The sequence below is a fragment of the Aulonocara sp. 'chitande type north' Nkhata Bay genome, linkage group LG11 (genome assembly GCF_057382095.1).
Source record: "Aulonocara sp. 'chitande type north' Nkhata Bay isolate Kocher_YH1m ecotype deep benthic linkage group LG11, A_spYH_male_GT1.1, whole genome shotgun sequence".
In the NCBI taxonomy this organism is placed as follows: domain Eukaryota; kingdom Metazoa; phylum Chordata; class Actinopteri; order Cichliformes; family Cichlidae; genus Aulonocara; species Aulonocara sp. 'chitande type north' Nkhata Bay.
In genome coordinates this window covers 17827124-17854692 of record NC_141354.1, presented here as the reverse complement: position 1 = coordinate 17854692, position 27569 = coordinate 17827124, and the positions used below count along the sequence as shown (strand labels likewise).

General features: G+C 39.3%; 1 protein-coding gene across 8 annotated transcripts in view; it reads left to right on the top strand.

Annotated features, from left to right (window-relative positions):
- LOC147318750 (protein MTSS 1-like) overlaps positions 1 to 27569 on the top strand; it is a 48617-nt gene that overhangs the window by 7652 nt on the left and 13396 nt on the right. For 7 of the 8 annotated variants that reach the window (XM_086310833.1, XM_086310835.1, XM_086310832.1 and 4 more), the window contains exons 3-6: positions 547 to 620; positions 25233 to 25317; positions 26382 to 26473; positions 26685 to 26759. In XM_086310833.1, the coding sequence (XP_086166959.1) occupies positions 547 to 620; positions 25233 to 25317; positions 26382 to 26473; positions 26685 to 26759 (326 nt within the window). Of the gene's footprint in view, positions 1 to 546; positions 621 to 24978; positions 25129 to 25232; positions 25318 to 26381; positions 26474 to 26684; positions 26760 to 27569 lie in introns of those variants that run through there. The other variant, XM_086310834.1, reaches the window with a different exon arrangement.

Below are 27569 nucleotides of genomic sequence, written 5' to 3'. Positions count from 1 at the left end.
TCCCATTGATCCTTTCATTGACCTGTAAGTGTGGCAAACTCGAGAGCCGCTCTGCTGAGCCAGACAGATTCCAGTGGTCTCTTAAGTAATTGCATAGACATTCCTCACACAGCAGGGCACATTCAAGTTTTAACCTAAATACACACTAAACAATATGTTCAGGATACTCTAGCACATTTATGCCATTTTCACACATGAATTTCGGGGTATTTTTCCACAGTTGTCCTTTCTCATATGTAGCACACAGCAGGAAAGGGTCCGCTAAAGGAAGTGATCGCGGTTTAGGCGAGAGAGCTGCCTGGGTAGAGCATGTAGGAGGCAGCACACGTGATGTCCACTGTTTTAATGGTGAACGTAGCAGAGAGTTATCGGTTATGCTGGACTGCACTAACGTCTCCCTGTTGGGTGGCTCTTTTCATCTTAAAATGATCAGATTTGTTTGTGTCTTTGACTACCATCACTTGTATGCTGCAGTTCTTTTTTTTTTTTGGTAAATTTTTTGTCATTTTATTTTAAATCAACCTTTGTCTTTCTCATTTCTTCTAGGGCGACAGTGGTTGCCGTGGCCGCCTTCCTAGATGCATTTCAGAAAGTGGCCGACTTGGCTACCAACTCAAGAGGTAGGAAGTTTCAGTGTGTAGCTGGTAGTAGTATTCTCCATCAAACCTACTGTTCGTCTCTTACACGTTAGACCGCACTGCTCACAGGGATAAAACTGTTGCGTCATTGTTTGACAGTCTATGTGTCTTATTACTCGTGCGTCACTGTGTTTGTGTAGCTCTGCTGTGCTTCTGTCATATGGGTAGTAAATCACTCAGTACCCTGTTTGAAGCTCTGCTGCAGGCTTTTGTCCTGCACCTCTACCCCCCTCTTCTCTGCTTCGTTCAACAGACCCCCACCTACACCCCACTTCGGCTACATCTGGACTCTGTGGTAGCATGCTTTTATTCTGTATGTTTATGAGAGCGTAAGGGAGAGGGTGAAAGATCTCATCCCTCCCCAGCCTTGACACCTCCAGCCCTGCACCAAACTATTAATAGAAACTGAGATAGACATACACATTCATCACCTCACTCACAGCAAAGAGAACGAGAGAAGAGTGTACGGAGCTAAAGAGAGAGTCGGGGGAGTGCAGGGAGTCTTTGCTCTCTTCGCTCTCTGGTGTTGAACTCATACAGTAGACTGTATACTGTTGGCTTTGAAGGAGTCATATTCAGTTAGCTTAAGAGCATTGCGTCATTTTCTTTGTGCTCTTTCATCACTTTCCATTTTTGTTATCTATATATATATATATATATATATATATATATATATATATATATATATATATATATATATATATATATATATATATATATATATATATATATATATATATGGTAGGGGTATCATATACCACCCCTCATTTTTTGTTGCTCTGTTTTTCAGACTTGACTAAACACCTAGCGATTCAGAATAGAGGCAAACATGGATAATGAGTTATAATACACTGCTGCATGTCTGGGACACAGGTAGATAACCTGTCCATAAGAACTTTACTAATGAGTCTCAAATCCTAGATTTACAGATCGAATTTAAAATAATCCATTATACAGAAGTTACATATTAAACCTTTTGTGTGAATTATTGTCAGTAGCTTACAAAAGCTTTGACAGTATCTTATAGCAAAGGGATTTTAGTCTGCTTATCACTGCATTATCCTCTAAAATGCTTGTATAAAAATGCTTTAAACTAATAGAGATCGAACTATAATACCATCAAACCTACATGGGCACACATGCACTCTTTGTCTACCTAATGGCGGTATTCCTGCAAGACAAGGTTGTTTGATTTTCTGTGGTGATTAAAGACTTTACTGAATTGGCTATGCACTAGTGAGCTCAGAGAGCTGCTGTAATGACAACATGTGTTGGAGAGATAATGGGGAGAGAAGAACACTGAGTAAAGATGTGTTCTTTTGATATTTTGAAACAGTTTGTTATGCCCTTTGAGCCAAACTGTCAAAAGTCTATTTATGTCGGAATCCAAGAGCACATGCTCCAACTGAAGTGTTTTAGTGGTGCACCAGTTGTTACCCATCTTAGCAGAGTTAGCCTGAAATCTACACAGTTTTCCTTACTTTCCCAAACACTTTGATGCGTTCATTAACAGAAACAGAGAGACATGTTTGGAGTTTTCCACTCCTCTGAAAAACAATGATACTGTATTGCCCCAAATAAATGTGGAGGCTGTCAGATTATCAGTAATATATGGTCGATAAAGGAGAGATTAGGCAAGTCTTATTTCTTGCCTCAGATTTCTCAGGATAACAGTCCGTTTTAAAACAGTTGAAGTAATTATTATTCAGAGACAGTTGGCACTGAAAGTGTTCGGTTAGCTCAGTTTAACTGCAGGAGAACGTTAGGAGACTTTGAACTTGCTTTTAGTCATGGATTAAATAAAACTGTAGTGGGCAGGAAAAAAGTCAGGTGTCCCAGACGAGTCTTCAGTGTTGAGAAAAAAAAAGGTAGTGATACCATGTGCAGTTTTAACAGCTAAACTTAGCTTTCAGTGGGACTCAAAGATTACATGAACCATCAGATTTGTATCCATTAAACTTGTTTTAATTTCTTTAAGTAGATTTTTTTATGTATACAGACTTCAGAGGGGCTAAAATTGGCTAGATTTTTAGGTCTTTTTGGGAAACAAATCTTTCAACATCTCACTTCGTCTCGTTCAAGATCTTACTGATGCTTGTGTTGAAATACAGTAAATATTTCTTTTTAAATGTCATAGTCTGTGTGTGTGTGTCTTCAGGTGCTTCTGAGGCCTCACGTTTATGCAGTACATTGTGACCTCTTTTATTTATTTCTTTTTATCTACTCCAATCTTCTTGTCCTCACATGTGCACATATTAAAGGTCAATTAACGTCTTAATCATAATAAGAGAGGTTTCGATTGCCCTTTTGGGTAGTTAATGTGTTGTATTGCCTTTTATATATTGGGAGGATTATAGTATAAAAAGATTTAAGGGGTGATCTATAAAACCGGCAGACTTTGATATCTGACAGCAGGTACTTTTATTGGCGTTAACATGAAAGGACTGCTTTATCAGTCAGATTATAGAAGCAGCATGAGGTTCGACTTTGCTTTGTGGTGTTTTATAAAAACTGCGACATGTGAGAAGTGCACTCCAAATTTTATCTTTGGTGCTTTCAGTTTTTATGGAACAGGACAGTAGGTGTGTGTGTGTGGGGGGGGGGGCAGATTTGAACCTAACCTGTCACGTGCTGATCCAGGTAAGCCATGGCAGCACCCCATCCAAGATTTAGTTTTAAATAATGCATTTAAATGTACACAGGCTGGTGGGTGTACAACCTTCATGGAGATATGTTTGCTGCGTATTACCCTACAAATCATTACACATCCCTGCACATAAAATCCTTTCATATCCTCTTAGTCCTCTAGTATGAAGTTAGGGGTTTTTTGACTCCACTTAAACTTATTTTTAGCACTGGATGGCTTTCATGTGCAGCAGCAGGTGTGAGATGCAACCCAAAATGCTCCTGTGTTTTAAAGGAGAAATGTTGAGCTAGAAAGAGATTTCAGCACCACCAGTGGTAATTTCTTTGCCAATAAAAACACACTGAGACTGCCATCCTTCTCTGGGGAGCAAGCACGGAAACAAGTGGTGATTTAAAGAAGATCAAATTTGCATTTTTCAATCAAGACTGTCTAGATTAATTTTGCTGTGCCGGTTGGCTTTGTGTAGGTCGGGGATGTTACCCAGAGGGACACCCTGTGAGTGGAGTGTTGGGAAACAAAAGGATAGCATGCTATACAACACAGTAGTGTCTTACACTGGTATTAGGTTTTAATTATATTGTTTCTCTTCTATAATCAGAGTTAGATACTTGATGGTCTTTGTAGACCTTAAAATAGAAGTTTACTGTCCCATTGGGAATAATAATTAGGTTGTATAAAGTGTCTCAAAACACCTTAAGTTATCTGTTTGTATGATTGACCAGTATTATTGTTGTTGTTAGAAATATGCTCTTCATAGACTATCTGCTTATCAAAAACCTCAACGATTCTTCGACTGAAGGAGCATCTTCACTAAAGAGCTGAAGATGAACATGTGCAGTAAACGTCGCACTGAGTTATTGTGGAGATCAGGGTTGCTGGCAATAAAAAGCTGTAAAACAGTGGTCGCCTTTGACAGCTCCCTGAGTTCCAGTACTAAAATGAAAGCACCTTTTTCACAGAATCTAACCCTTTTCTAATATTTTCCTTGGAAAATAGTTTTTTTTTTTACCGACTCTGGCTTCTCTCGTATATTTTTATTCCTCGTGCGATAAGTCAGTTGCTTTATCAAATTAGGATGTAGCCATATGGTTTCTTGATTACTGCTGACAGGGTTTTGGAGTAGCTCTCTCAGGCCTGTTTAGTGGCTCTATAAATAAAATGTTTGCTACAAATTACATTCAGACACTATTCTACACTTATTCCCCTGAGCTCTTATTGATATTGAAGTGCATTAAGCCCACTGAGGCAACCTTTAGATTGAAGAAATTGTGTAAAATCTCAGTAGTGCTTTGTAGCCATACTGTAATTGTTTCAAGCAAAACACACTGGTCTTTTAAAACAACCCCCCGGTGTTAACATTAGTAAATAGTCATTGCATGAGCTAATCATTGTGGTTTAATAAAACGCTTCAGCCAAGTTTTGGATGTAGTCCAGCGAAAGTCTGTAGCAATATAATTATTAGCTGTTGCTAGATGTTTCTGTAGAAATGTGATTTATAGTGTTTGAATTCAGTGATGAGGACCAGATGTATTGATAAAGATTAGCAGAAGAGAAAAAGCATGCGAACCTCGAGCATTACGCCAGTTTCTGTAATACATGGACCAAGCTAAAGACACATGTATTACCAAAATAAACTCAAAAGTTTATTGTCTACAGTTGTAAAGGTCTAAGCTTACTGGTTTATTAGTTGAATACAATCAAGGAACTCGAATGTCAAGTGGATAAAGTTTAATAAAAGTAACAAAGATTGACTTTAGTTTTAGGGCAAAGCATTTCTTATTCTAAGGTAGACGATAAATTACTCCTTAAGCTTCTGGACATTTTCTGTGCTGTTGGAAAAACCAACATCAGCACTGCAGACCAGACCAAACCATCAGCTGAAAGATTCAACATATGCCAGGACAGATAAGGTTGTTGGATTTCTTTTGTCTCTGATTGTTAAACCTACTTAGAAAACTTAAATCTGTAGCTACCCTAGATTGCATTGGTTTCAGGCTCGATTGTATTTAAACACGATTCATCAAGTGATGCTAGTTATGCTCAGGCATTGCTCTTTAGTAAGCTTTTTTTCTTCACTGTTGACTTCACTCTTTCATTTATCCTGCACACACGCACGCATCTACAGAGCCGTTCTGGCCTTGAAGCAGTGTGACAGTGTTTGTGCTAATAGGTATAATGGTTCTATTTGATTTAAACTCATGTGAAAACGTTAATGATTAAACATGTTTTGAACATGTCCTCCTGTGCCCTAGAGACTGGCAAACAAGCTGACACTAAGAGGTGTCTGTGGATTTACTGAAGGAAAAAGAGTGACCTTCTTTTAGTTAGTTATTAAATTAGATTCCAGTTGACGGTGCTATGATTTGATTCCATGGATACTCACAGGCTTGTTTGCTTCCAAAATGGAAACCATATACAACTCTAATTCCAAAAAGAGCTGGCACAAAAAATGTAAATAAAAACAGAACGCAGTGATTTGCAAATCTCATAAATCTGTAATATGTTCACAATACAACATAAAAACATGTCAAATTTCTAAATTGAGGAACTTTATCATTATTACAATACAAACAAGGTCATTTATTTGCAAATTGTGTCTGTCATCATTTACATTTTAAACAGTGCTCTAGCTTTTTTGGAATTCGGATTTTTGTATTGATTTTTTTCAAGATTTAGAGTTAACATTTAACGTTCCTCTCCTTTTTTTAAAATATATTTCTGAACAAGGTGCTGGGTGGTAGATGAAAAACAAGCTGAGGTAGTGTTTTGCACAACTTTCGCTTTCCATGGAGACAACACAAGGCAGTCTGGAGTGTCTATTTCCTGACTGCAAAAACTTGAAACAGTAGCGGTCATTGGTGAAGAAGGAGACAAAGCCTTATTGAATCCCTGAAGAGAGAGAGAGCGATAACAGGGACACGAGAACAGACAAAAACAGCTTTTCTGGAGAATAATCCTTTCTCTTGTTTCATCAAGCGACAGTCCATTTTCCATGTAGATCTTCTTTCCCTCTGTTTAGTATCAAATTATAGATGCATCATTGTTTCCTCTTGTACAGAAAGATCTTGTGTGTCTGTATCTGTTTCTGTGTGCCTGTGGTCTTTTTTTTGCTTGTTTGTGTGTACATGTATATCTGTGTTACCTTTCTCAAGGCAGCCGCAGTGAAACAGCTGACGGCATCTGGCCTGCACAGAGAGATGATCTCACTGTATGCAACAATTGAGACACCAAAAGCTAAAGTTACAATTAATAATATAAAGAGATGTTTACACTTTATAAGAACTGCATATTGTTGGAATGAAGCGGTCTCTTCGATGAACCTCTTGTCTCGCAGCTGTCTCCAGCGTCACTGTGTTGGACTGCATATGGCGACAGCAGTCCTTGTACAAGCGTGCAGCCTCAGTAAGTTTGGCATGACTGAAGTTCAATATGATGGAGTGTCGGTCTGTGGGGTGAGGCATTCTCTGGAGAGACAGCCCAGCGACATCAAGGACAGCAAACTGGCCAGACAGGAAGGAGGCTGACTTGTTAGCAATCCCAAAATTTTCAAAATAAGATGAGCAACGATATTTGTCCACGAGTAAAGTGATGAGAGGTTGTCCTTTTCTTTTGGACAAAAACGGTAAAGATAATAATAGGTAGTATAAAAGATGGACGTAGCCACCATGACATCACTGATTAGTTAGTGAAGCCTCAAGCTGTTTTTTTTTTTTGGGGGGGGGGGGTTCTCTCATCGCCATCTTGGTGTTTTGACATCAGATGTGCCAAACAAGGAGTGGATATGATTGTGAAACCGAGGACTCCACAAGTTCATTGACAACTTATTATCCAATGAGCACACGCTAGATAGTCCTCCTTTCTGACTTGTGCAATGCCCATCGATTACAAAATAAAGTTAATGTTTTATTCAATGAAACTAGTGATTAAGCCCATTAAGTTTCCAGGAAAGTATTTACTGAGGTCTATACATTTCTGTCTTTTATTATATCTGTTATTTAGCCCATATTAGCAGTTTGTCCAAATAAGGTCTGTGTGGGAAACAGTGCACTTGTCTCTCACACCTAATTTCCCCAGAAGAGTTCACAGCAATAAAAATAATCCATTCAGTTTCACAAGCAGGTTGGCAGGTGTTAGGATTCTGTCACTACTTGTAGAGTGTGTACATACCCAGTGTGCTCTTTAAGTGTGTGTCTGCATGTGGATGTGAGCCTGTGCACATACAGTATGTTAATCCCCGTGACTCTGTCAGCGGCTCTGATGTTGAGTCTGTTTGGACACGTTTGAGTCCGTGGAGATGAAATAGACACCTGCCACAAAGCTTACTTGTAGAAGCCTGTTGGATCTGTTATAACCTAAAAAGATTAGTTAGCAACTTTTTTTGTAGAGCTTATAATTACTTTAATCCTCCTGTGATCTATATCAAATACATAATCAAAATAAATGTTCCATGAAAACATTTTTTAAGGCTCTAACCCTAAAGGCCAGATATTTTATTGTGCTCCCATGGTGTAATATTAGTTAGCTGTTATTAAAAGGATAAATCTCATGCACATCCTGTCTGTTGACATCCATCTTAGCTGTCACTTGCAGTAATTACAGGCATGCAGTGGAGGAAAAGCAAAACATCAACTGAACACACACCAGTAGACTGACTGGAAGCCTCCCAGCTTTACAAAGCTTCTGTGATTCTTGGACTCTCCTTAGACATAGAAGTCTAAAGTATTCAGAGAATAAAAGTGTATAGTATGAATATTGTTGTCAACACAAGTTTCCGGAGTTTTACCAACAATAATGCCAGTGCTTTTAATTCTACAACATTAAGACCACTAATGGCGAGATGACTGACACTGATCATCTACATAGATTGCAGTGTTTTGCAGGGAAACGTCAGGTCTAGGTATTTGTGTGGATGTTCCTAACTCCTCACCCTCTCTAATTGCAAAATCCTTCTTATCCAGGACAATGCGCCACTGCTAGTAAAAACTGCTAGATAGCAGCTCCAGGAATATGACTAAGACAAAGAGCTCCCTAAATCTGAATCCAACTGATTGTTCGCAGGATGTGCTGGAATTAGCCCAGACCCCACCTAAAACCCTCAAAACCCAAAGAATCTACAGCCACCAACCAAAACCCATCCCCAGAGGTTCTGTGTCTGCGTCCCCACGGACAAGAGCTGTTTCGGCAGAACAAAGGGGACCTTCAAAATACACACCAGTCGTGGCTTTAATGTTGTGGCCGATCTGTGTGTATTTGACAGCTTGCTTCTGGTTGTCACAGAGCGGCTGTGCTACATCTTTCTGACCTCTTTACACTGCCTTGTATAACCTCTCCCATTAACAGCAGCTCTGCCCCTCCTTATGGAATAGCTTAGCTCCACTGAGACCTTTGTGTGCCAACAATGAGTTCAGCATCCCAAAATAACTCCTAGCCTAGAGGTAGTGTATTTTCTTCCATGATAACTATCAGTGATCACTCCTTTTGTTTTTAAATAATAAAGCTGTGAAATTGAAACTTTAAAAAAGAACACACAACTGACACACCCCAAGTCAGCAGATATTATATAAATTGTTGTACTTGGCACTTCTGCTAATTCGAGGCAGAAGCCGTCACATCTGCTGCTTTTTAGCCCTGTCACCAGTAAGTGTGGGCTTTCCCACTGGATGAGAGGTTCAAGTGACGCACAATAAATACATGTACAGTCTCAAGATCTCAAGTTTCTGCACCATTTACTCATAAAATGCAATTGGATTTTTATCCAGGTCCTAATAAATAAAGCACAAGTAGTTACTCTTAACATGCACAATCTGAACACAGGCTGGATGGAAGTCCGTGTCCTAACATCTTCCCCAAAAAGCTACCTTGAGGCAGGTGTTCCAATTAAAGAGAGGATATTGGAGGTGTGGCTCGTAGAGGTGCTCCTCCCTGTAATTAAAGGCAAATGATGTTTGTGTGAAAGGTTTCAGAGGCATTTCTAAAGACCTTAGTACTCATCAGTCCAAAATGAGAGGCAGCACTATGTTTGGATGATGAAAGGTACCGCACACAAACATCCTGAGAGCCCCGCTCTACCTCAGGTGTTGCAGGTCTTGCCATCAAAAAGTTAATAATGAATTCAATATTGTATCACAAGTTTTAGAGGAGAGTAATTAATGACCTCCACAATAACACAGTAGCAGTAGTGATTGTAGGTGTGTATGTTCATGTAGGCATTTGCATGCAAGACATTTGTGCTCTTAAGTCTTTGTGAGTCAGTGTAGATACATATGCATGCTCCAGTTGCTTCTCAATGATGCTTCTGTTTTACATTTTTCAGTCTTTTTTTTTTTTTTTTTTTTTTTTTTTACTGTGAGTGACACTGGACCATGTAATTACTGGGAACTGACTTACACCCAGCTTCTTTTAATTAAAGCAAAAAGCATTCGAGTTGACATAAACATTTTTGCTTTAACTTCTCAAAGACTCACTGATTTCTAAACCCACATTGGAATGCTCTGCATACAAGACTTGATGCAATTCTCAATGTATTTTGCTCATTTCTCTAAGCACACTCTGTGTGTGCTGCTGTGGACAGGCGTTCATACAACTATTTAAAAAAAAAAAAAAAAAAAGAAAAAAAAATCGGGGCCTTTCCTCTTTGCCCCTTTTCTGTTCATGCCTTGGCCTCCATAACAGAGCAGCCTTAGATCCCGAACTAACCCACTGTCTCAATGCCCTCTCTGAGAGGGTTCTGTTCTCAGGCTGGCTCTGGCTATGTACATTTCCTGTCTTCTGTCCAGTGCAGACCAATATCTCATCCCTTGGGCGAGCTTTGTGCTGCAAGCTTACAAAAATGCAAGAAAAGTTTTCTAAAATATTTAGTTACAGCCTTCTCCTTTGCATAGAGTATATATACGTCAACATTACAAATTCAGAGTTGTCCAGTTGCCCTTGTCATACAGTTAAGGGACCAGGAACGTGAAAGTCACATGAGAAAGAATAGGTACGTTGTAGAGAAGCAAATAGAGTACCATAGAATCATCTGTGCACTTGCCTATGCACGCATACAGTGTGTGTCCACACAAGTGTTTGTGGGTGTTAGCGCTGTTTGCTCTCTGTTTTTGTTTAAACATAAACCCGGTTAGACCAGTGAGCTTCGGATTTAAAACATCTGACATGCATGCAAAGCCAAATTTAAAACATACTTCTCTGGCAAATGCACCTCAGTGCTGTTTATCTCCGAAGTGCTGAAATCATTATTTACTAAGTTAGCTGCCAAATTGATATTTTTCTACCGATGGAAAAGATACACTGCAGGAGTTATCCTATGTTTGTTTTTTCCCGTCTTTCTCTCTAATCTTACGTCATACAGCAGATGTCATGGGGTAGAACACGGGGAGAAAAATAAATACAGCGAACTGTAATCTGAATTTCTGTGGAAACAAAAATGGAGTCAATTAATCAATTTGGGAAGCTGCTGGCTATTTTCTGATGACATAGCCTCTGTGAACAGAAGCCAGTGTTTTGGGGGTGCACTGTACCCAGCTGATATCCAGTACAAGACAATAGCCGATTGTTTCTAGATTATATTTCAGCAGCATTTGCATTCCCTCTTCTGCTCACCACATGGACTGTTAATCTGGATGCAACCAAGGTGTGATCAAACGTGATTGGTCAGTAGTTAATCAATTGCCCTGCCAACTAGAACTAGAAGGTTTCCAGTAGCAAAAGTATTCTTCCTTGCCTACAGATTACACATTTCTATCTGCAGATATCGGCTCAAATAGATTAGGACTCAGTTTGTCTTAAACTTGGCTGTTTGTTTGTCTTATTGTTGGTTAAAGTGATACTTGCACAGTGGACGGGCTGTTCTAAATCTTTTCTGTTATTATTCAAGACAAAAGACAGCAGTGAAGAATCAGCTTCAGTAGCCCCAGTAGTTATAAAAAGCAGTGATATTAGCTGATATTGTCTCACTGTACACCTCGTTTTTGAGGAAAACATTGATCTGATCTTGGTCTGTTTATGCTCTGTGTATGAGTGTCAGTTTCTGTCAAACTCAAGTGTGTTTTATTTGCATATACGCTGTGTGTGTGTGTGTGTGTGTGTGTGTGTGCATACTAATTTGTTTACTTCTAGGAAACTATGTACATCTGTAGTTTTGTGACAAGCTCACAATTGCAGAGATGTGTTGTGGCTGTGGCTGCTAATTTTAGGTTTCTCTTCTTAATGCACTTTTTAACACAAGCCCACGTCCCAGCAGCCAAGCTTGGGCCCAACAAAGTTGACCTTTCTTCCCTGCAGCACACACATAAATACACTCGTTCATGTAGGCGGGGAAGTTGCGACTGAGAGAATTTCCCTCTGTGGTCTCAGTTAGCCCAAATATCATTCAGGAAGATTAACTCTCATTTTCACTTTTTTAAATCTCTAACCTCACCCCTGACTATGTCCAGGCTGTCAAGGGAAAGTGTACCCACACTGATCTTTGACAGCAACACTTACGGTGTGGCTTTAGTGGCTTCATCTGCCAGTGATCCTTCCTTCAAGGACAGAGAGAAGGATGCAGGAGTGCAGAGGCAGCACAGAGAAATCTACAATGTAATGGGGAAAATGTGCTTGTGTGTTAAGACTTTACAGTTTTGAATGTATCATACTTGAGAATGAAGTGCTGCATATTTGCATAAAATGACGCACACGCACAGTGGGATACCGTGTCAGCTTGTTGCTGTGTGAGGGCAGCTGGGCCATCTGTTGCAGCATTAACATTAAAGGTGAACTTGAACAAAGTGTCAGCTCATTCAGCTCTCCCAAGTCACTGAAAGTACTTTTTTCTTTAGGTGTATTTGATTTAAATAAGACATTTTCTATATATAGTCATTTAACACTATGGTTTTTCTGCTGTAAACTCTTCAAAACAAGCTTGTCATACAGCATTCGTTTGATGTGATTAACAATTGTGAGGTTAACCTTTCCCTTGCAGGACCTGCCTACACCAGGTCCTCTCTAAACGGGCCTCTCAGTTTTCTGTTTCCATTGCTCTGTCCACCAAACTCAAAAAATGACCATTTACGATTCATTGTTCCTGTCAAAAATGACAGGAACAATGTCACTTTGGTTATTTTGATGCTTTTGTGTCAGCTCATATAGCAGATTTTTCTGGTGCTTGCTGGTTTTCTTCTTTCTTAAATGCCATTTATTTGTAATCCAATCAGCACTGAGTCCAGACCAGTGAATCTTCAGGGCCATTTAAAGCTTGAACAGAGGTAGTTCCTGTGCTAGCAACAGTTCTTATGTGTAAAGCTGCATGTGTGAGAGAGTATTTCTACTGTACTTGTCGACTGAGGGACATATTCTGCTTAAGTTCAGTCCATTCAAGTTACTCAGTAAGCAGCCAGATTCAGTAATCTCTTTGACTTGTTCCCTCTTAGATTCTTCGTAAAAGACTGAATGAATGATGCACTTGTGTGAAGTGTGGCTACTTGTGCGGGTGGAGGGATATGTGGAGTGGCACTGGGGAGGACAAAGTCCCCTCACTAACTCTTTGACTTTATGGGGGTCTCTTACACACACATGTACATGCAGAGGCTCACACACATGGCAGATGTAATCTGGTGGTCATTACTGCAAACAAGGCAGTGTTGTGTTGCACTGCCAAACAGTGCGTCTCTGGTTTAAATTATCACCAGTATCGCACAGACTAGCGGCCTCTCAGCTTCTCCCCCTACAGGGAAACAAGAGGTCAGTGGCACATTCACATACTGAGTGCAGACAGTGAAAAACCAAACATTGCAGATATTTTTCATATGTTGTGTTTCCTGTTTGGTTTTAAGTGAGAACGAAGTTTACTTCTTTACTTTGAGAAGTTGCTGTCTTGTTAGCAACTTTGTTAATGAAAACTGTTTTAGGGTGGTTACAATCAGTGAAGGTCTTTCCATTGTTGAAGATAAAAGTCTCTTTTCTAACACACATACTTAATGTATACCTTTGCTTGTAGGATTTTTTTTTTCAAACATGTGTCTACAAAGTCTTAATTACTGTCGTAAACCTTCTCCACCCTCTTAGTTGAATTACCTGTTTTCTCTCTATGATTTATACACATACATGTTGTAACAAAGTTTTCTCTTAATCACTTTTAGGGTGTAATTATTTATTTATTTTATTGTTGTGATACATGATGATGATAATGATCATTTGCATTGATAATAATTTGACTTATAACTGGTACACATACGCACTCTCCACACTGCGATCTGAACTTTTGACTTTGTTTGTCTTGAGCGCAAGACAAACATGACTCAGACGAGTCATGAGTTTATTGAGAAACTGACGTGGAAATATGAAACTGTTTGTTGTAAATGATTAACTGTGGCATCAGACTTTCTGCACATTCCAAATGGACGCAGGCGCCCTGCAGCGCATGTGTGTTTTAACGTTGCCTTTCATTGAGTCATATATTGTTTCGTTTTTTTGTTTTTTTTTTCTAGCTTAAGTTGCTATTGCTTCTCAGTGCTGCATACATGAATACAGAGCCAACCGTTCAACCAAAAAAACCAGTGAATTTAGTTCATTGGTCGATCCTGGTAAATCCTGTCTGTCTATCTGTCTGTGGAATGTGTGTCAGACCAGAAAGGAAGATTAGAGAAAAAAGTGGGGCACCAAAGCCCAGAAAAGCTCCAGAGTGGGCTCTAGGGTAATCTATTCTCACTGTCTCTCTGTCTGTTTCTATTTGTTTCTCTCGTTTTCTCTCTCTCTGGGGCTATTCCATGCTTAAACCCACTCAATGGTGGCTTAAACTGCAGCAGGCGTGTTGCTGCTGTTGAGCTGTTACATACGTCTTTTTTTTGTGCCTTTTTATATGTTAGATATTCACACAACATTTGATGATTGCTAATGGGGCAGAAATGTATTAATTGTGTTGATTTTTGCTATTCAGGCACACTAAGCAATTACCCAGTGTTTGGCATGGGACTGTAAATTCATTTTTAGCTAAAGTGGCATAAATATTTAATGCAATTACCCTTTGATTTTTGGAAACCTCATGCATCATTCAACTTAAAAACTAGAAATTATCTACTTCACAGTGGTTTCCTTTTAAATTCTAAATATGATTTCAAGATAAAAAGTTAAATAAAAGCAATAAAAGGTTTTCTACATAGAGGCCATCCAAGGACCTCCATCCAGGCTCACGCCAGTCCCATCAGACAGTTTGGTTGCCTTGCACCAACTTGCATTGGCTTTTCAACCCACGGTGCCTGAGCAGAAGTCCTACTGCAGCAACACTTTAATTGAACACACTAAAAACATGTAATACTTGCTGCTATCGTGCGAGTGGCCCAATGATTGGTGACGTTTAGGCTTCAAAGATAAGTAAAAGCACACTACGTAACAGAAGGCAAAATAAGGGCAACATTGCAAAACAAAATGTTCCACAGAAATCATTTAATCTCCCCCTCAAGAGAGTCAAGACGTATGCAATAATACACAAACTGCCTTCTCATCTTATTGTACTTTCTCATGGGATAGTCTCTCGTTCTCTTTGAGTGTTTGTTTTGGTCTTAACTCTGACCACTCGTTGAACTAGCCAGCTGCTTACTGACTGGATTAACTCGGGCTCAGCGTTAACATTATTGTACTGCTATCACAGAGACATCAGAGACGAGTGGGAGTCAAGGCCTTAGACTGTATAGAGAAACAAACACGGCACAGAGAGATTGGAGTGAATTGTGAACAGCAAGATCATTGAGATAAAAGATTAAACATGGAATGCAGTGGAATAAATAGCCGATGTTTCCATTGCAATCTGCAGCTGAAACCGAAATGTGACGTTATGACATCTCTTGCTGTAAGAGTACAGCTTGCAAGTTGATATATATCTGCATGTCAAGTCTAAAGACAGAAGAGAGTTTTTATCAAGGGATCTTTGTACTAAAACTACGACCACCGTCCTCCTTTTTTTCCCTTTTTTGATCAAATTGAAATCTTTATGGCAGTGCTCTGCTAGGCATGTACTAAAGCCATTCTCATTAAGTTCTTGTTTGGGGCGCTGGTTTGCTTCTTTGTGGTGTCAAGTGAAACAGCTGCTCATCTGGATTGAGGTCAGTTAGCTGGGTCATCCACCCTTAAACATTCCACTGCTTGGGCACAAAGCACTTAGCTTTACTTGTATGTTTAGGTCCTAAAAATAAGTAGTTTTCTGTTCTGTATACTTTGAAAGTAAACAGCACAAACTGAAATACTTTAAAAACTATTAATAGGGCTAATAATGTATTTTTATAAACTCACCGAACATGTATCTGACAACGGGTAGGAGTGTTGTTTCATGCACAAATAAGGACTGGATTTGCAACAATTGTTGAAGATTAGAAATAATCCTCGTAGCACGCCGCAGTCGGAAAAGTGAAAGGAGAAGGGATGGTTTTGGCAAGAGCTATGCTTTCTTGTTATCTTAATTGGTTCCCATCCATTGCTTTAGCATCCATTCATAAAGTAGCACTGTGAGGCGGAAACAGTGAAAGGGGAGACTAACAGGGGAGGAAGGTGGGGATACAGCAGCTTTGTGGTATTCAAACGAAAAGAGACACTGAATTTGTCAGCTGTCTCATCGTGTTTAGCTGCAGCTTCAAGACACTGATAATGTGATATCAGACATGTGATACTGAAAACTCGAGATATATCCCTATCCTATCACCTGTTTCCCTTTCAGCTCTCCTCTGGAAAATGATTTCTTTTTCTACTCAAATTTTAAACAAGATGTAGTAGTAGTAGTAAGGCTGCAGCACTACAGTGGCATACTAGAACATTCTCTCATATTAGCATCGGTTTAATAGTCCAAATACATCACCCAGTGCCAAAACATTTTGCTATCTTTGGTTTAAATTTCGTTGCTGACAATGATGTGGCAGAATAGAAGGAATACGTGCAGAAAGGTGATGAAAAGAGAAAAAGAGGACAAATGAGTGGGGAGAAAGGAAGGTGGGGAAAACATGATCTGGGCAGAAAGAAGAGAAAAAGAGAACCACGTAAGGAGATTAACAAAATATAGCCTTCAGGAGAGAAGAGCAACGTAAAGGAGAGAAAGGTAATGCATTACTATTCAGAAAGCATTTCACTGCATTGCAGTGGTGGACTGACACACATTCAGTTTATTCTAAAGGATACTTAATATCCTGAATAGCTTTGTAGACATAGAGGTCAAGCTCCAGATGTTTTTCTGCCTCATTTCACTAAAGTGCATTAAACAATGGCGTTGTTAGTTTTTCTCTAGTTAATAATATGTGCTGAATTACGCTCCTTTTTCCCCTAATCCCCTCCTGTCAGCTTATTTATTCTTTTTTTTCAATGAACATGGTGCTCGTAGTTCAAACTCTTTGTTGCTGGGTAAATCCTTTAATAGTCAACTGTAAGGTCGTGGTAATAGGTTCAGGGATTAAGAGTGGAAAACTTGTTATACGTGTACCAGTGTTGATGGTGCAAACGCAGTACTGAGCCAATTACTCAGTCAGCATATTTTACTATGAATGTTTTAATCTCTTTTTTATGCTAGAAGCAACAATATTTATATCATTAAATAATCCAGAAATCCATCACTTGGCTGACTGTCTATTCAAAGTGAATTGGCATTCATAATTATATTTCTGAGACCTTTACAAAACATTTACAAAGGGTGACACAGCTCTACAGTCCAGTCCAGGAAATGAATACATTGATAATGCATTCACTATATTTAACTGTGTCTGAAAATTGCCATAATTTCTCCCCATTTTCTTTTCTTCCTTCTTCCTCTTCTGCCTTTTTTTCTTATCCTGTCTTTGCATGACAGCTGTTTGGAGATGTAATCAGAAAGTCCCGGGTTTTTTCTGTGTCAGCACGGGTCACACTGAAGCAGGTGCGTGCGTTTGCTCGCCCGCACGCTGCATGTGTTGGTGCCCATTGAGGTTAGACTTGCTGACGGTATAGGGTGTGTTTGTGCGTGTACGTGGGTGCGTGGGTAGGCAGCGTAAGACAGACGAGCTGACTGTCTGTCAGCAGCTATTGATGAATGAAGAGTTGAGCCAAGCAGGGCAGGCTAACTAAGAGAAAATGCTATTATAAGCCCTCAAGCTTAACTCTGATTTATATCCATGCACCACACCTTAATTAATTGCTATACTTAGATTTATTGAGATAATCTTTAGATGAATCTGTTAATTAAATTAATTAAATCACCTTTTTAGACCTCCCTTATTGCCTACATTTATTGAAGCCCATCAGAACTAGCCACTTAGTTTTACAGTTACAGAAATGTGTAATTGGGCACTAATAGTATGGTACCAGACTGACAGAGTAGTTAAATCAGTGAATGAAATCCTAGCTTCTATCTGTACTGTGTGGGTGGCTCCATCTGGGCTTGCCAACTGCTCATCTAGGGCTGTGTGTGCGTGTGTCTATGGATTCATTTCTTTCTTAGCCTCTACAGTATTGTTAAAGTAGTAGCTTTAAACTAAATCACTGACACTTTGTGACACTGTTTTCCTCTTTAGGTAAATACTAAAATGAGTTGTTCTCTATGGTAATGAGAACATGGTAGTTCTGTTTCTGCTATCGTAAATGAGTAGAAAATGGGGATTTGACTAAATGTCCCCTGTAAATGTGGCCTACTTTAAATTAAGGTTGTCAGAGCAGTTTAAAAAGTCACGAATGAAACATATAAATATAGGTTGGTGTCAGTAGTGTTGTATAAACTTCTGAATAAGCTGGTGTTCCATAATGATTCTGAAATAAATGACATCACTCATTTTGTGGTGTAAAAAACACCAGCTATGTGAGACTTAGGTGACTCGGTGTGGATGTTTATTCTCCGGTTCTTTAATTGCCTCGTGAACAGATCACCCTACCTCTGTCCAGCTGGAAGTGTGTGTGTGTGTGTGTGTGTGTGTGTGTGTGTGTGTGTGTGTGTGTGTGTGTGTGTGTGTGTGTGTGTGTAACCAGCTGTACAGTCTCTTATCAGCGTAACCACTGCCCCGTAGTTAACAGCAGCCATCTGGTGCCCATGCACAGAGTTGGTTTTAGCTAACCAACCTCTCTCATCCACATGTCAGTACTACATGCTCTCTCCTTCCTCACTTTCCCCTTTCCTTTTTTGGTTCACCGCTCTTTTTATCCCTCATGTTTTAAATGAATAAATAGAGGCTTTTTTTAACATTTACTTCATTGACTTTTCCCTCATCCCCTCCATTTCTCTTCCTCCCTCATAATTTTCTCATCATGTCTAAAGAAAAGCTGGTATAAGTTTAAAAATAGGACTATTATTATTATTTTGTATGTTGTAGTTATTGTAACTGTTATATACACCGTTTATCCACCACACACATGTTTTAAACACATTCTTAACATCCATCCGTTTTCCTTTGCTTATCCCGTTCAAGGTTGCAGGTGTGCTGAGCCTATCCTAGATACCAGGGGTACAACCTGGGCCGGTCCCCAGTCTGACACAGGGCTAAAAGGGCTAGTTAGAATCTCGAGATGGCATTCCCTGTGTGCCTGTATGTTGTCATTATAAACTAGAAACCTAATGCTTAACATATAAGTTTATATTTAGTATGTACTGTATTATTCTGCAGGTGCAAACTGCAGGCTTATAGCCGAGAAGCATTCAGTATCATCTTGGTTCCTGCATTATTGATACCTTGGCGATCGATGATTTCAGATTGCATCAGATTGTTTCATAATCCACGAGCAACCTGAGAGTTTGTTGTATAACTACAGAGAAAGAGGAATGTTTGCCCTCCGTCTTTACACAGCCTGCTGCCTTTCAGACAGTTGCCTAGTAGGGTTATCTAACAGGTCGGTTTATTCAAAGATTAGCCAATCAAAAACAAACAGTCGACGCTCACTCCACGATGCTATAACAACTAAAAACACTTTAAACTGATGGGTGTCTTTTACAGTATGTTTCCAGTCCATTTAGACACGAACCCTTGAGTGCTCCAGCGCTTTGAAGTCTTGTCTTTCTAATGCAGTCTGACAAAGTGCAAAAACACACATGCACACTCTCCCTGTGTCAGCACAGTGTGACATTCCAAGGAACAATCTGGAAGGGGGTTGAGGACAGACACAGACTTGGCAACTCGGCATCTAATTGCCACACTATCTCTCTCTCACTCGGAGAGAAAACTGTCACAAATGTCCTCGCAGACTCTCTGCGGGCTGGCTCACACGAAAGCTGAAATATCAGAAACCATGAGACAAAACGTTGAGATTCTTAAAATAAGAAAATTACTCATTGAGGTTTTTAAGTTAATCAACACCAAGAACTCTTTTAATAAAGTGCAGCATGAAGATGTTTCATTCGCTCCATACTGTTTGGTTTCTTTTGTTGATTGGGAAGTTGTTTTTTTTTTAAATGGCTAACCAAACCATGCACAACCAAAATATTGTGAAATAATATACTGAAACATTCTGCGGCTAAATTTGCTCCTTTTTTCTCACCAAAGAATGAAGCCTATAGTTTCTCTGACTGGTTAAGTTGGTGGTGCAGGGATAATTACAAGCCTCTGAAAACAAGCTTGTCAGAGAGCAGCTATTTCTACTGACAGCCAGCTATGCCACTATACACACACACACAGAGACACACAGAAGTGGTATGGCCTGGTATTGACGCAGTTGAAGTTTGTTTTTTTTGTGTGCGTCTGTCGCAGACAACTGGAGCTGCCAATGCAGCTATTTCTATCCAGGGGTCAATCATTGCTAGAAAGAGCAGACTATATGTAGTGTGTAAGCAGCCATTCTATCCTGAGAGCACGCAGGGAAAATCAGCCTGACACTTCTCTGTGTATGTAATGCATGAGTGATTAATGCTAATGTGCATATGTGTCATATGTTAGAAACCCCTATTATTCTACTGGGGCACCAAATCAAATTGTTGTAGGCGCCAATAATACAGATGCATATTGTGTACAGTTTCCTTGGTAACTAGGAGGCAAGGCAGGGGCCACACTGACTGGCTGTCTGCTGTGATAGTGGTAGGAAGAGAAGTTTCTCCCCTAGTATTGCAGATTTTTGGGGTTAACCTCATGCTTTTGGCATGATTACAACTACTCCGACCAATATAGGATTTTTAAAACCAATACCTTACTGATACCAATGGTTGGTGATTAAAAATATTCTTTTGTTTATTTCAGATTTTAACGTTTTAATTTTGTTATGTGCAGTTTTTACTGTGCCCTTACTAAGATAATATGACAACGCTGTTTAAAATAATAAAATAATTGTTTTAGTGTCACACCAAGTTGAGGATTACTCATTGAGGCTCTGCCCGACTTGTTGTTCTTGTGGCGTCGCCAGCAAGTCGTAGAATGCCTTCTGGCTGACAAACTATGCAACATCAACCCTCATAGCCCGGTTGAAGGATGTTTATCCCGTCTCTTCTTTACCTTTTAATCATAAATGCTGATACCAGTAGTTAATATCAGGCTCTAACGGCAGCGGTCTGTTCATCTTTAGTTGCGAGACATGAGCTGATTTTGGTTGTCTTATTTGCCTCATTGAATCCAATAACAGTGGGTGAGGTTGTGGCAAAGGACTAATCAACTGAAACCAAACTCTTCATTCGTCAGAATGGGCTGCAACTACACAAAGGTACCTTTGATAATGAGAAACTAACCACCCAGTTTTTGGCTGTGGCCTCTCTGTGGAACTGTGGCATCTATCAGCCACACCCTCTAGAATAACAAGCACACATAGTAAGGGAGCGCTGGGCAGATTGATAGATATGATGACTAAACAAGTCGACGCAGGAATGAATGAGCATTATGATATTAGATGACAAAAAGGTCTTTCATGGCACGTAAAAGTCACACCCTCTGCAATAACAAGCACATGGAAAAACAGGATGAATAAATGAATGGAAAGAGGGTAAAATTTGGTTAGGACTGAGTTCAGTGGGACAGTGAGTTAAGTCGAAAGGTTAGATGATGATTTACAATCCAGAGTAGCCTAATAATAATGACGTAGTATTTCTGTCCAGCTTTCTGCAGTCTAAAACATAACGGCGTGAAAACACGTCTTTGTAGAAGAATGTGACAAAAGGCAGATTGTCTGACTGTGGCTTCAAACCCCCCACAAACCACACGTGTGATGGTGGCGACTGAGATGTTTTGTCACTCTAGTGCACTTACAAAAACATTTGTTGCTTAGTGAACAAAAGAACTTTGCTGATAGTGCTGATACCATCCCACACTCCTTCAAGCTGCTGATTCACACACTTTTCGTGCTGCTTTATTGTTCAGCATTATTAATAATTGAATTTAGACACTAAATTAATCAGTAATCCCACAGGAGAAGAATTTTGGGCCCAGCATTTTAGCACCCTGGCTTAATCTGAGGTACACACTTCACACCAGATAGCACAAGATGCTGACAAGCCTGAAATGCACTTGGTAAAATTTCCAAACTGTCTTTATCAGATTATAGCTGTAGGATTTCTTTCTTGCTGTTTTGTGTTAGTGTCGGAGAGCTCGTGTTTTGTGCAGGGTTTAAGAGTCAAAGACAATTCTGTAAATGTGTGAGTGAGTGACAGCTCTGCGTGCGTCTCTGCACGCGGTAAGGGCCGCGCTGACAGCAGAATGGCTTGCTCTGTTGGAGGGGATTCACACTTCACATCAGATTATCACAGTCTCGCACACAAAACCCGTGCTCACATAGACAGTATCACGATATCTTTGCTCGATTTCATACAGGATCTTTCTGCCCTCTACTTCCCTCTGTCACGCACACACCGACATAGACATACTCGCAGTAGTCCCACGGAGAAAGCGGCTAGTCATACCGAGCAGCCAGACAATAGCTCTGTCAATCAGCGTCAGGGGCCTGCTTAGCTGTCCAGCCTGAAGACTTCTGGTGGACAGCCCTAAAGGAATCTTATATTAGCCGCGAGCACATTTACCCCTGAATACATGTGTATAAAAAAAAAAATATATATATATATATATATATATATATATATTAGGGGTGCAACGATACACAAAATTCACGGTTCGGTTCGATACTTTGGTGTCACGGTTTGATATTTTTTCGATACAAAAAAATGTTCATGCATTTTTAATTTGTCATTTATTAAAATTATAAATATATATTTTAACTCAAAAGTACAGTTTTTAAATTTAACCCTAACCCTTGTGCGTGTTTTTTATTGTGACAGCGAATGCGCACCTGCGGACCACTTATGTGCAGCCCTGGTTATTTAGCTCGTCATATTGCAGCCACAGAAATTCTTTTGTCCATGAAACCATAAAGCTGCACTTTCTTTTTGCCTTATAGTCTGATTTGTCATAACTTCTCCGTTTTGTGGTAAGCTTTTCTTTGGCTGTCACTTCTTCACCCTGACCTGTCTTATTTGGCTCAGCAGAACTGAAATGCTTTTACACACTCACTCACATAAGCTCACTCACATAAGCTCAGCGATTCTCTGCACGATCAACCTCTCACATGTTTAAGCTGCGGGAGATTTCACTTGTCATGTTTGCATAGTAAGCTAACGATTAATAAGACGATGTCAGAGGAATTGGTGCACAAATTATCATCACTCACAGATCAGTGCTGTCGCTCTCTATACACAGTTCGCACGATTGCAAAGTGAAAGCAAAAAAACAAGCGCAAATTCAAACGCGATTTCAATATGTCACATATTGACAGTGGCTCACCGATGCCAATGACATAATTACCCAGCTACATTTCTGAAAGAATGCAAAAGCATTGACATATATTTTTCCTACAATAGCCCGACGGGCAGGGAAGAGAAAGATTTTGGTAGCCCGACTGAAAAAAATCTCTAGCTCCAGGACGTCGGGCTAGCGATATTGCAAGCCCTGTATCTGATTGAGGAATCACTCATCTTTGGAAAAGAGAGTTTATTACAGAGAAATGGCTCTTTCCAAAATAAAAGCTATACTATCCGCTTCTTCTGGGCTATATTCTCAGCAGCATAAGGAGAATCATGTGCTAACAGCTGTCTAAATGACTCGGCTAAAGTTAGTAGCATGCTTGCTTTTTTTTGTCTGCTTCCACTTGTCTTTGCACTAGGATGATGTCGGCGTAAATGTGCAGTCATATTCGTTGTGTTCCCACTAGTGCTTTCAGGTTAATCTCGTTGAAATGACCTTAACGCCACAACACGGCAAATCTCCGTTAACGAGCTACCGCCAATCGCTCCGTGCATGGGGCTAGACGGCCAACACGTTAACGAGCTAACTGCGCTAGCACACTAGTTCACACCAATGTAATTGAGCATTGCATGGCACATCCAACATACTGTTTTACTTTAGTCCATGACTCGCTTACCTTCAGGGTCATACGTCACATGAAAACCAAAATAATTCCAAACGCCAGATCTGAATGAGGTTCAATTTGCCTGTTGCAAGTAGAGCTTAACTTCTGTCTCGCTAGCTTGCCCTGCGCTCTTCCTTCTGACTATGCTGTCTGTGTTGAGCGCTCAGTGGATCTGCGCTCGACAGTGCAGCCTAGGCGGAGTAGTCGAACACAGATTCACTGAGCGCTCAACACAGACAGCATCGTCAGAAGGAAAATTGATAAAATAAATTACAAATGTTGTATTGTTCGATACATATGCGTACCGAACCGAAAGCACTGTATCGAACGGTTCAATATCGATACGAATATCGTTGCACCCCTAATATGTGTGTGTGTGTGTGTATATGTGTATATGTGTATATGTGTATATGTATATATGTGTATGTATATATGTATATGTGTATGTATATATGTATATATGTGTATGTATATATGTATATGTGTATGTATATATGTATATGTGTATGTATATATGTATATGTGTATGTATATGTGTATATGTGTATGTATATGTGTATATATATATATATGTATATGTGTATATATATATATGTATATGTGTATATATATATATGTATATGTGTATATATATATATGTATATGTGTATATATATATATGTATATGTGTATATATATATATGTATATGTGTGTATATATATATATGTATGTGTGTGTGTATGTATATGTATGTGTGTGTGTATGTATATATGTGTGTGTGTATGTATATATGTGTGTGTGTATGTATATATGTGTGTGTGTATGTATATATGTATGTGTGTATATATGTATATGTATGTGTGTATATATGTATATATATGTATGTGTGTATATATGTATATATATGTATGTGTGTATATATGTATATATATGTATGTGTGTATATATGTATATATATGTATGTGTGTGTATATACACACAGTATGTGCATTTGGTAGCTCAGTTTTGACAGTTTTATGGGGAAGTGTAGATAGAGAGTAGGTCAGGAAGGCCAGTGAGCTGCAGTCAGTGGAGTTCATTTGCATCTTTTCACAATAATTAGGACATTAGAATTTATCTGTTTTAAAGACCCATGACTGCATTTTTCCTTTTTTTGTTTTTGCTCTGTGCTAAACGTTTTCTGCTGTTACTCATATAATTGGAGGTCCTGCTAAATGGTCCAGCTGCAGCTCTGATATAATTATAATATGACTCAATCTCAAGCAAATTATTGCAAATATAACTTTTGGATGGCAGTTCGTGTGAGATGGTTAATATCAAAAACAGTCTTGTTGGCTAACGGGAATAAGACACTGATGGATTTTTCTTTTTTTTTCTGTTTCACAGGCATTAGTGTGACTAAGTCCAAACTGGAAAAAAATGTTTGGTACTAATAAGAATTCAAATATCAGCAAACATCATTCCCTTTCTTCATTTTCTTGCTTCAGTCCCACTCATTTGTCAGCTCTCGTAAAATTAAACTGGTGGGAGGAAGAGGGGGTTAGAACACTGCTCATGGAGTTGTGCATTAGTATCATTAGGTAAATGTCTCAGGTTTGTTCACTGGCAGGAACATTTTTCACAATTAGCATGATTTATTAACAAAATAACGTGGTTTTTTTTTTTCTTCTTTGCTGTCTTTCAGGTGGCACAAGAGACATTGGATCAGCATTGACCAGGATGTGTATGAGACATCGCAGCATAGAGGCTAAACTCAAACAGTTCTCCACGTAAGGAACATTACAGTACTGTATATTACTGTGCTGCTTATTTTTAACCATAGTGCTATTCAGTTGTGTGAGCCACTCTCAATTGCTGCTTTGAGATTAGATTCAAAACTTGCAAAGGTAGATTGTTTTTTCTGTTTTTTCCTCTTGCACTAGTTCCTATATTATTAACTCACAGTTAATGACCCACGCTGCCCTCCATGCTGTGCAGCTCTAATAAAACGGTTTGTAATTCAGTTGTTTCCACACCGTGCCCCCCATGTTTTGACATTTCATGTGTGTGTGGGTGAAATTGCCGTGTCGGGGAATGCTGGGAAAGAGACTATTCGTCTGGCAGTATGTGCATCTATAATGTCTCTGTAAAGACGTACACACCAGGTCTCTCTTCTGTACCTACACACACACACAAACACACACTACACAGACAAGGGGCTCTCTAATTTCAGCTGGCATTTCAGGGGAGATTCCACTTGGAGCTCCATAGTAGTAGTTGTACACAAGGGGGCTGGGGTCAGCAACCCCCCAAATGCATGCACACACACACGCATGCACACACACACACAAACTCACACACAGGGACTTTGTAGAAATGTCTGCAAGTGGGAATAGTCTAATTTTAGTTGCATGCACTAAGACTGCAGCTGTCCACCTCTCACACTCACAGATACGTCTGTAATGATTGACAGATATAACTGTACTTTTTTTCTCAGTGTTTTTCTCTCTCTGCCTGTCAATGATTGACACAAAATCATATACCATATAAACAGAAAGGAAAACTAAACAAATGAGTTTGACAGTCTGTCTGAAGTTTTAATTGGAGGGCAGGTATAACCTTGCGCTATGTGTTCAAATTGCTGTATCTTTCACACAGTTATTTCTATATTAATCTAAAACTACTCCAGTTAAATCTCAAACTCGGTACAATTCAGTTTCAAATTGAATCTGCTGAAGCACACACCCTGAAGACTAAAAAGGTCCCTGTCCAAATACTTGCTGTATATGGTGAAATGTGGTTAACTGATCGGGTTGACCTTAGATCAGGGGTGAGGTATGTGCTGCTTTTACAGGGGCTTCCTTGAGGGTCTGATCAACCCTCTACAAGAACAGATGGAGGAGTGGAAAAGAGGAGTCAACACTTTGGACAAGGACCATGCAAAAGGTGGGATGAACAAAAAAAATCTTCCAATCATTGTGGGAAAAGCAGTATTGGTAATCTGTTAGCTCTATTCATACTGTATTAGATGTTAGCAAAGCTTTAAATACATAATTATTTTGTCTTTTTTTTCCTTCCCATCTCACATAATACGTTTGTGGAAAACTGTACTTTAAAACTGTTAGTTGACCTTATTAATCTTGTCCATGTGAACCAGAGTACAAAAGAGCTCGGCAGGAAATTAAGAAGAAGTCATCGGACACGCTGAAACTTCAAAAGAAAGCAAAAAAAGGTACTTTTTAATTAACTTTTGCAATAATTTTACCTGCTAAATGCTGGTAACAGTAAATGGATTACACATGACACAACATAAACTAATTCACGCTAAAAAAGGGGGGGGGGGTCTTCTTTGTTTAAAAAAACAATTAAAAATAAAGACACATGAGGGTAGAAGGAAAAACAGACAAGACATATTTGGCTCCGCTACAATAGTTACAATATTTAAGAGAACCATCTACTGTAAATTTACATTCAGGACTAAATTAAAAACCTGATTATTTTAAATGTAAGACAAACTTTTACGTGTCTTAAGCTGACAAATCTTCTTGTAATAGGAAAATGCTCAAACTATATATGTGAGTTTTTCATTAGACACCAGCGATGTGTGTAGACGTTTGTCCCCACTGATTTAGTTGTGCAGCTTCACTGAGGCTAAACATTACCTTACTTGGTAAACACTCCCTCGGAGGGTAGGGCTCGTTTCCCTCTGCCGTTTTCTTGGCTCAGGTTCTACAGACACATTCATCTACCTAGAAAAAAAATTCGATACACAAAAAAGGAGTTGGTCCAATATCCCTTCAGTATCTGTAGGGATATTGCGGGTTCGTTTTTAAATCAGTGGATAACTCGTACAAAACACTTAAGCCAAAAAAAAGTCTCAGCTCAGCACTAGATTTAACTCAGGAATATACATTTGAATCTGTGAAACATATCCAGCAAAATAATGTTTTAAGAGGACTTTAAGTTCGCTTAAACATAAGAAACAAAGACATGGCCAGTCAATAATTCCTCACTCAAATATACATAAAAACTTACTGTATAT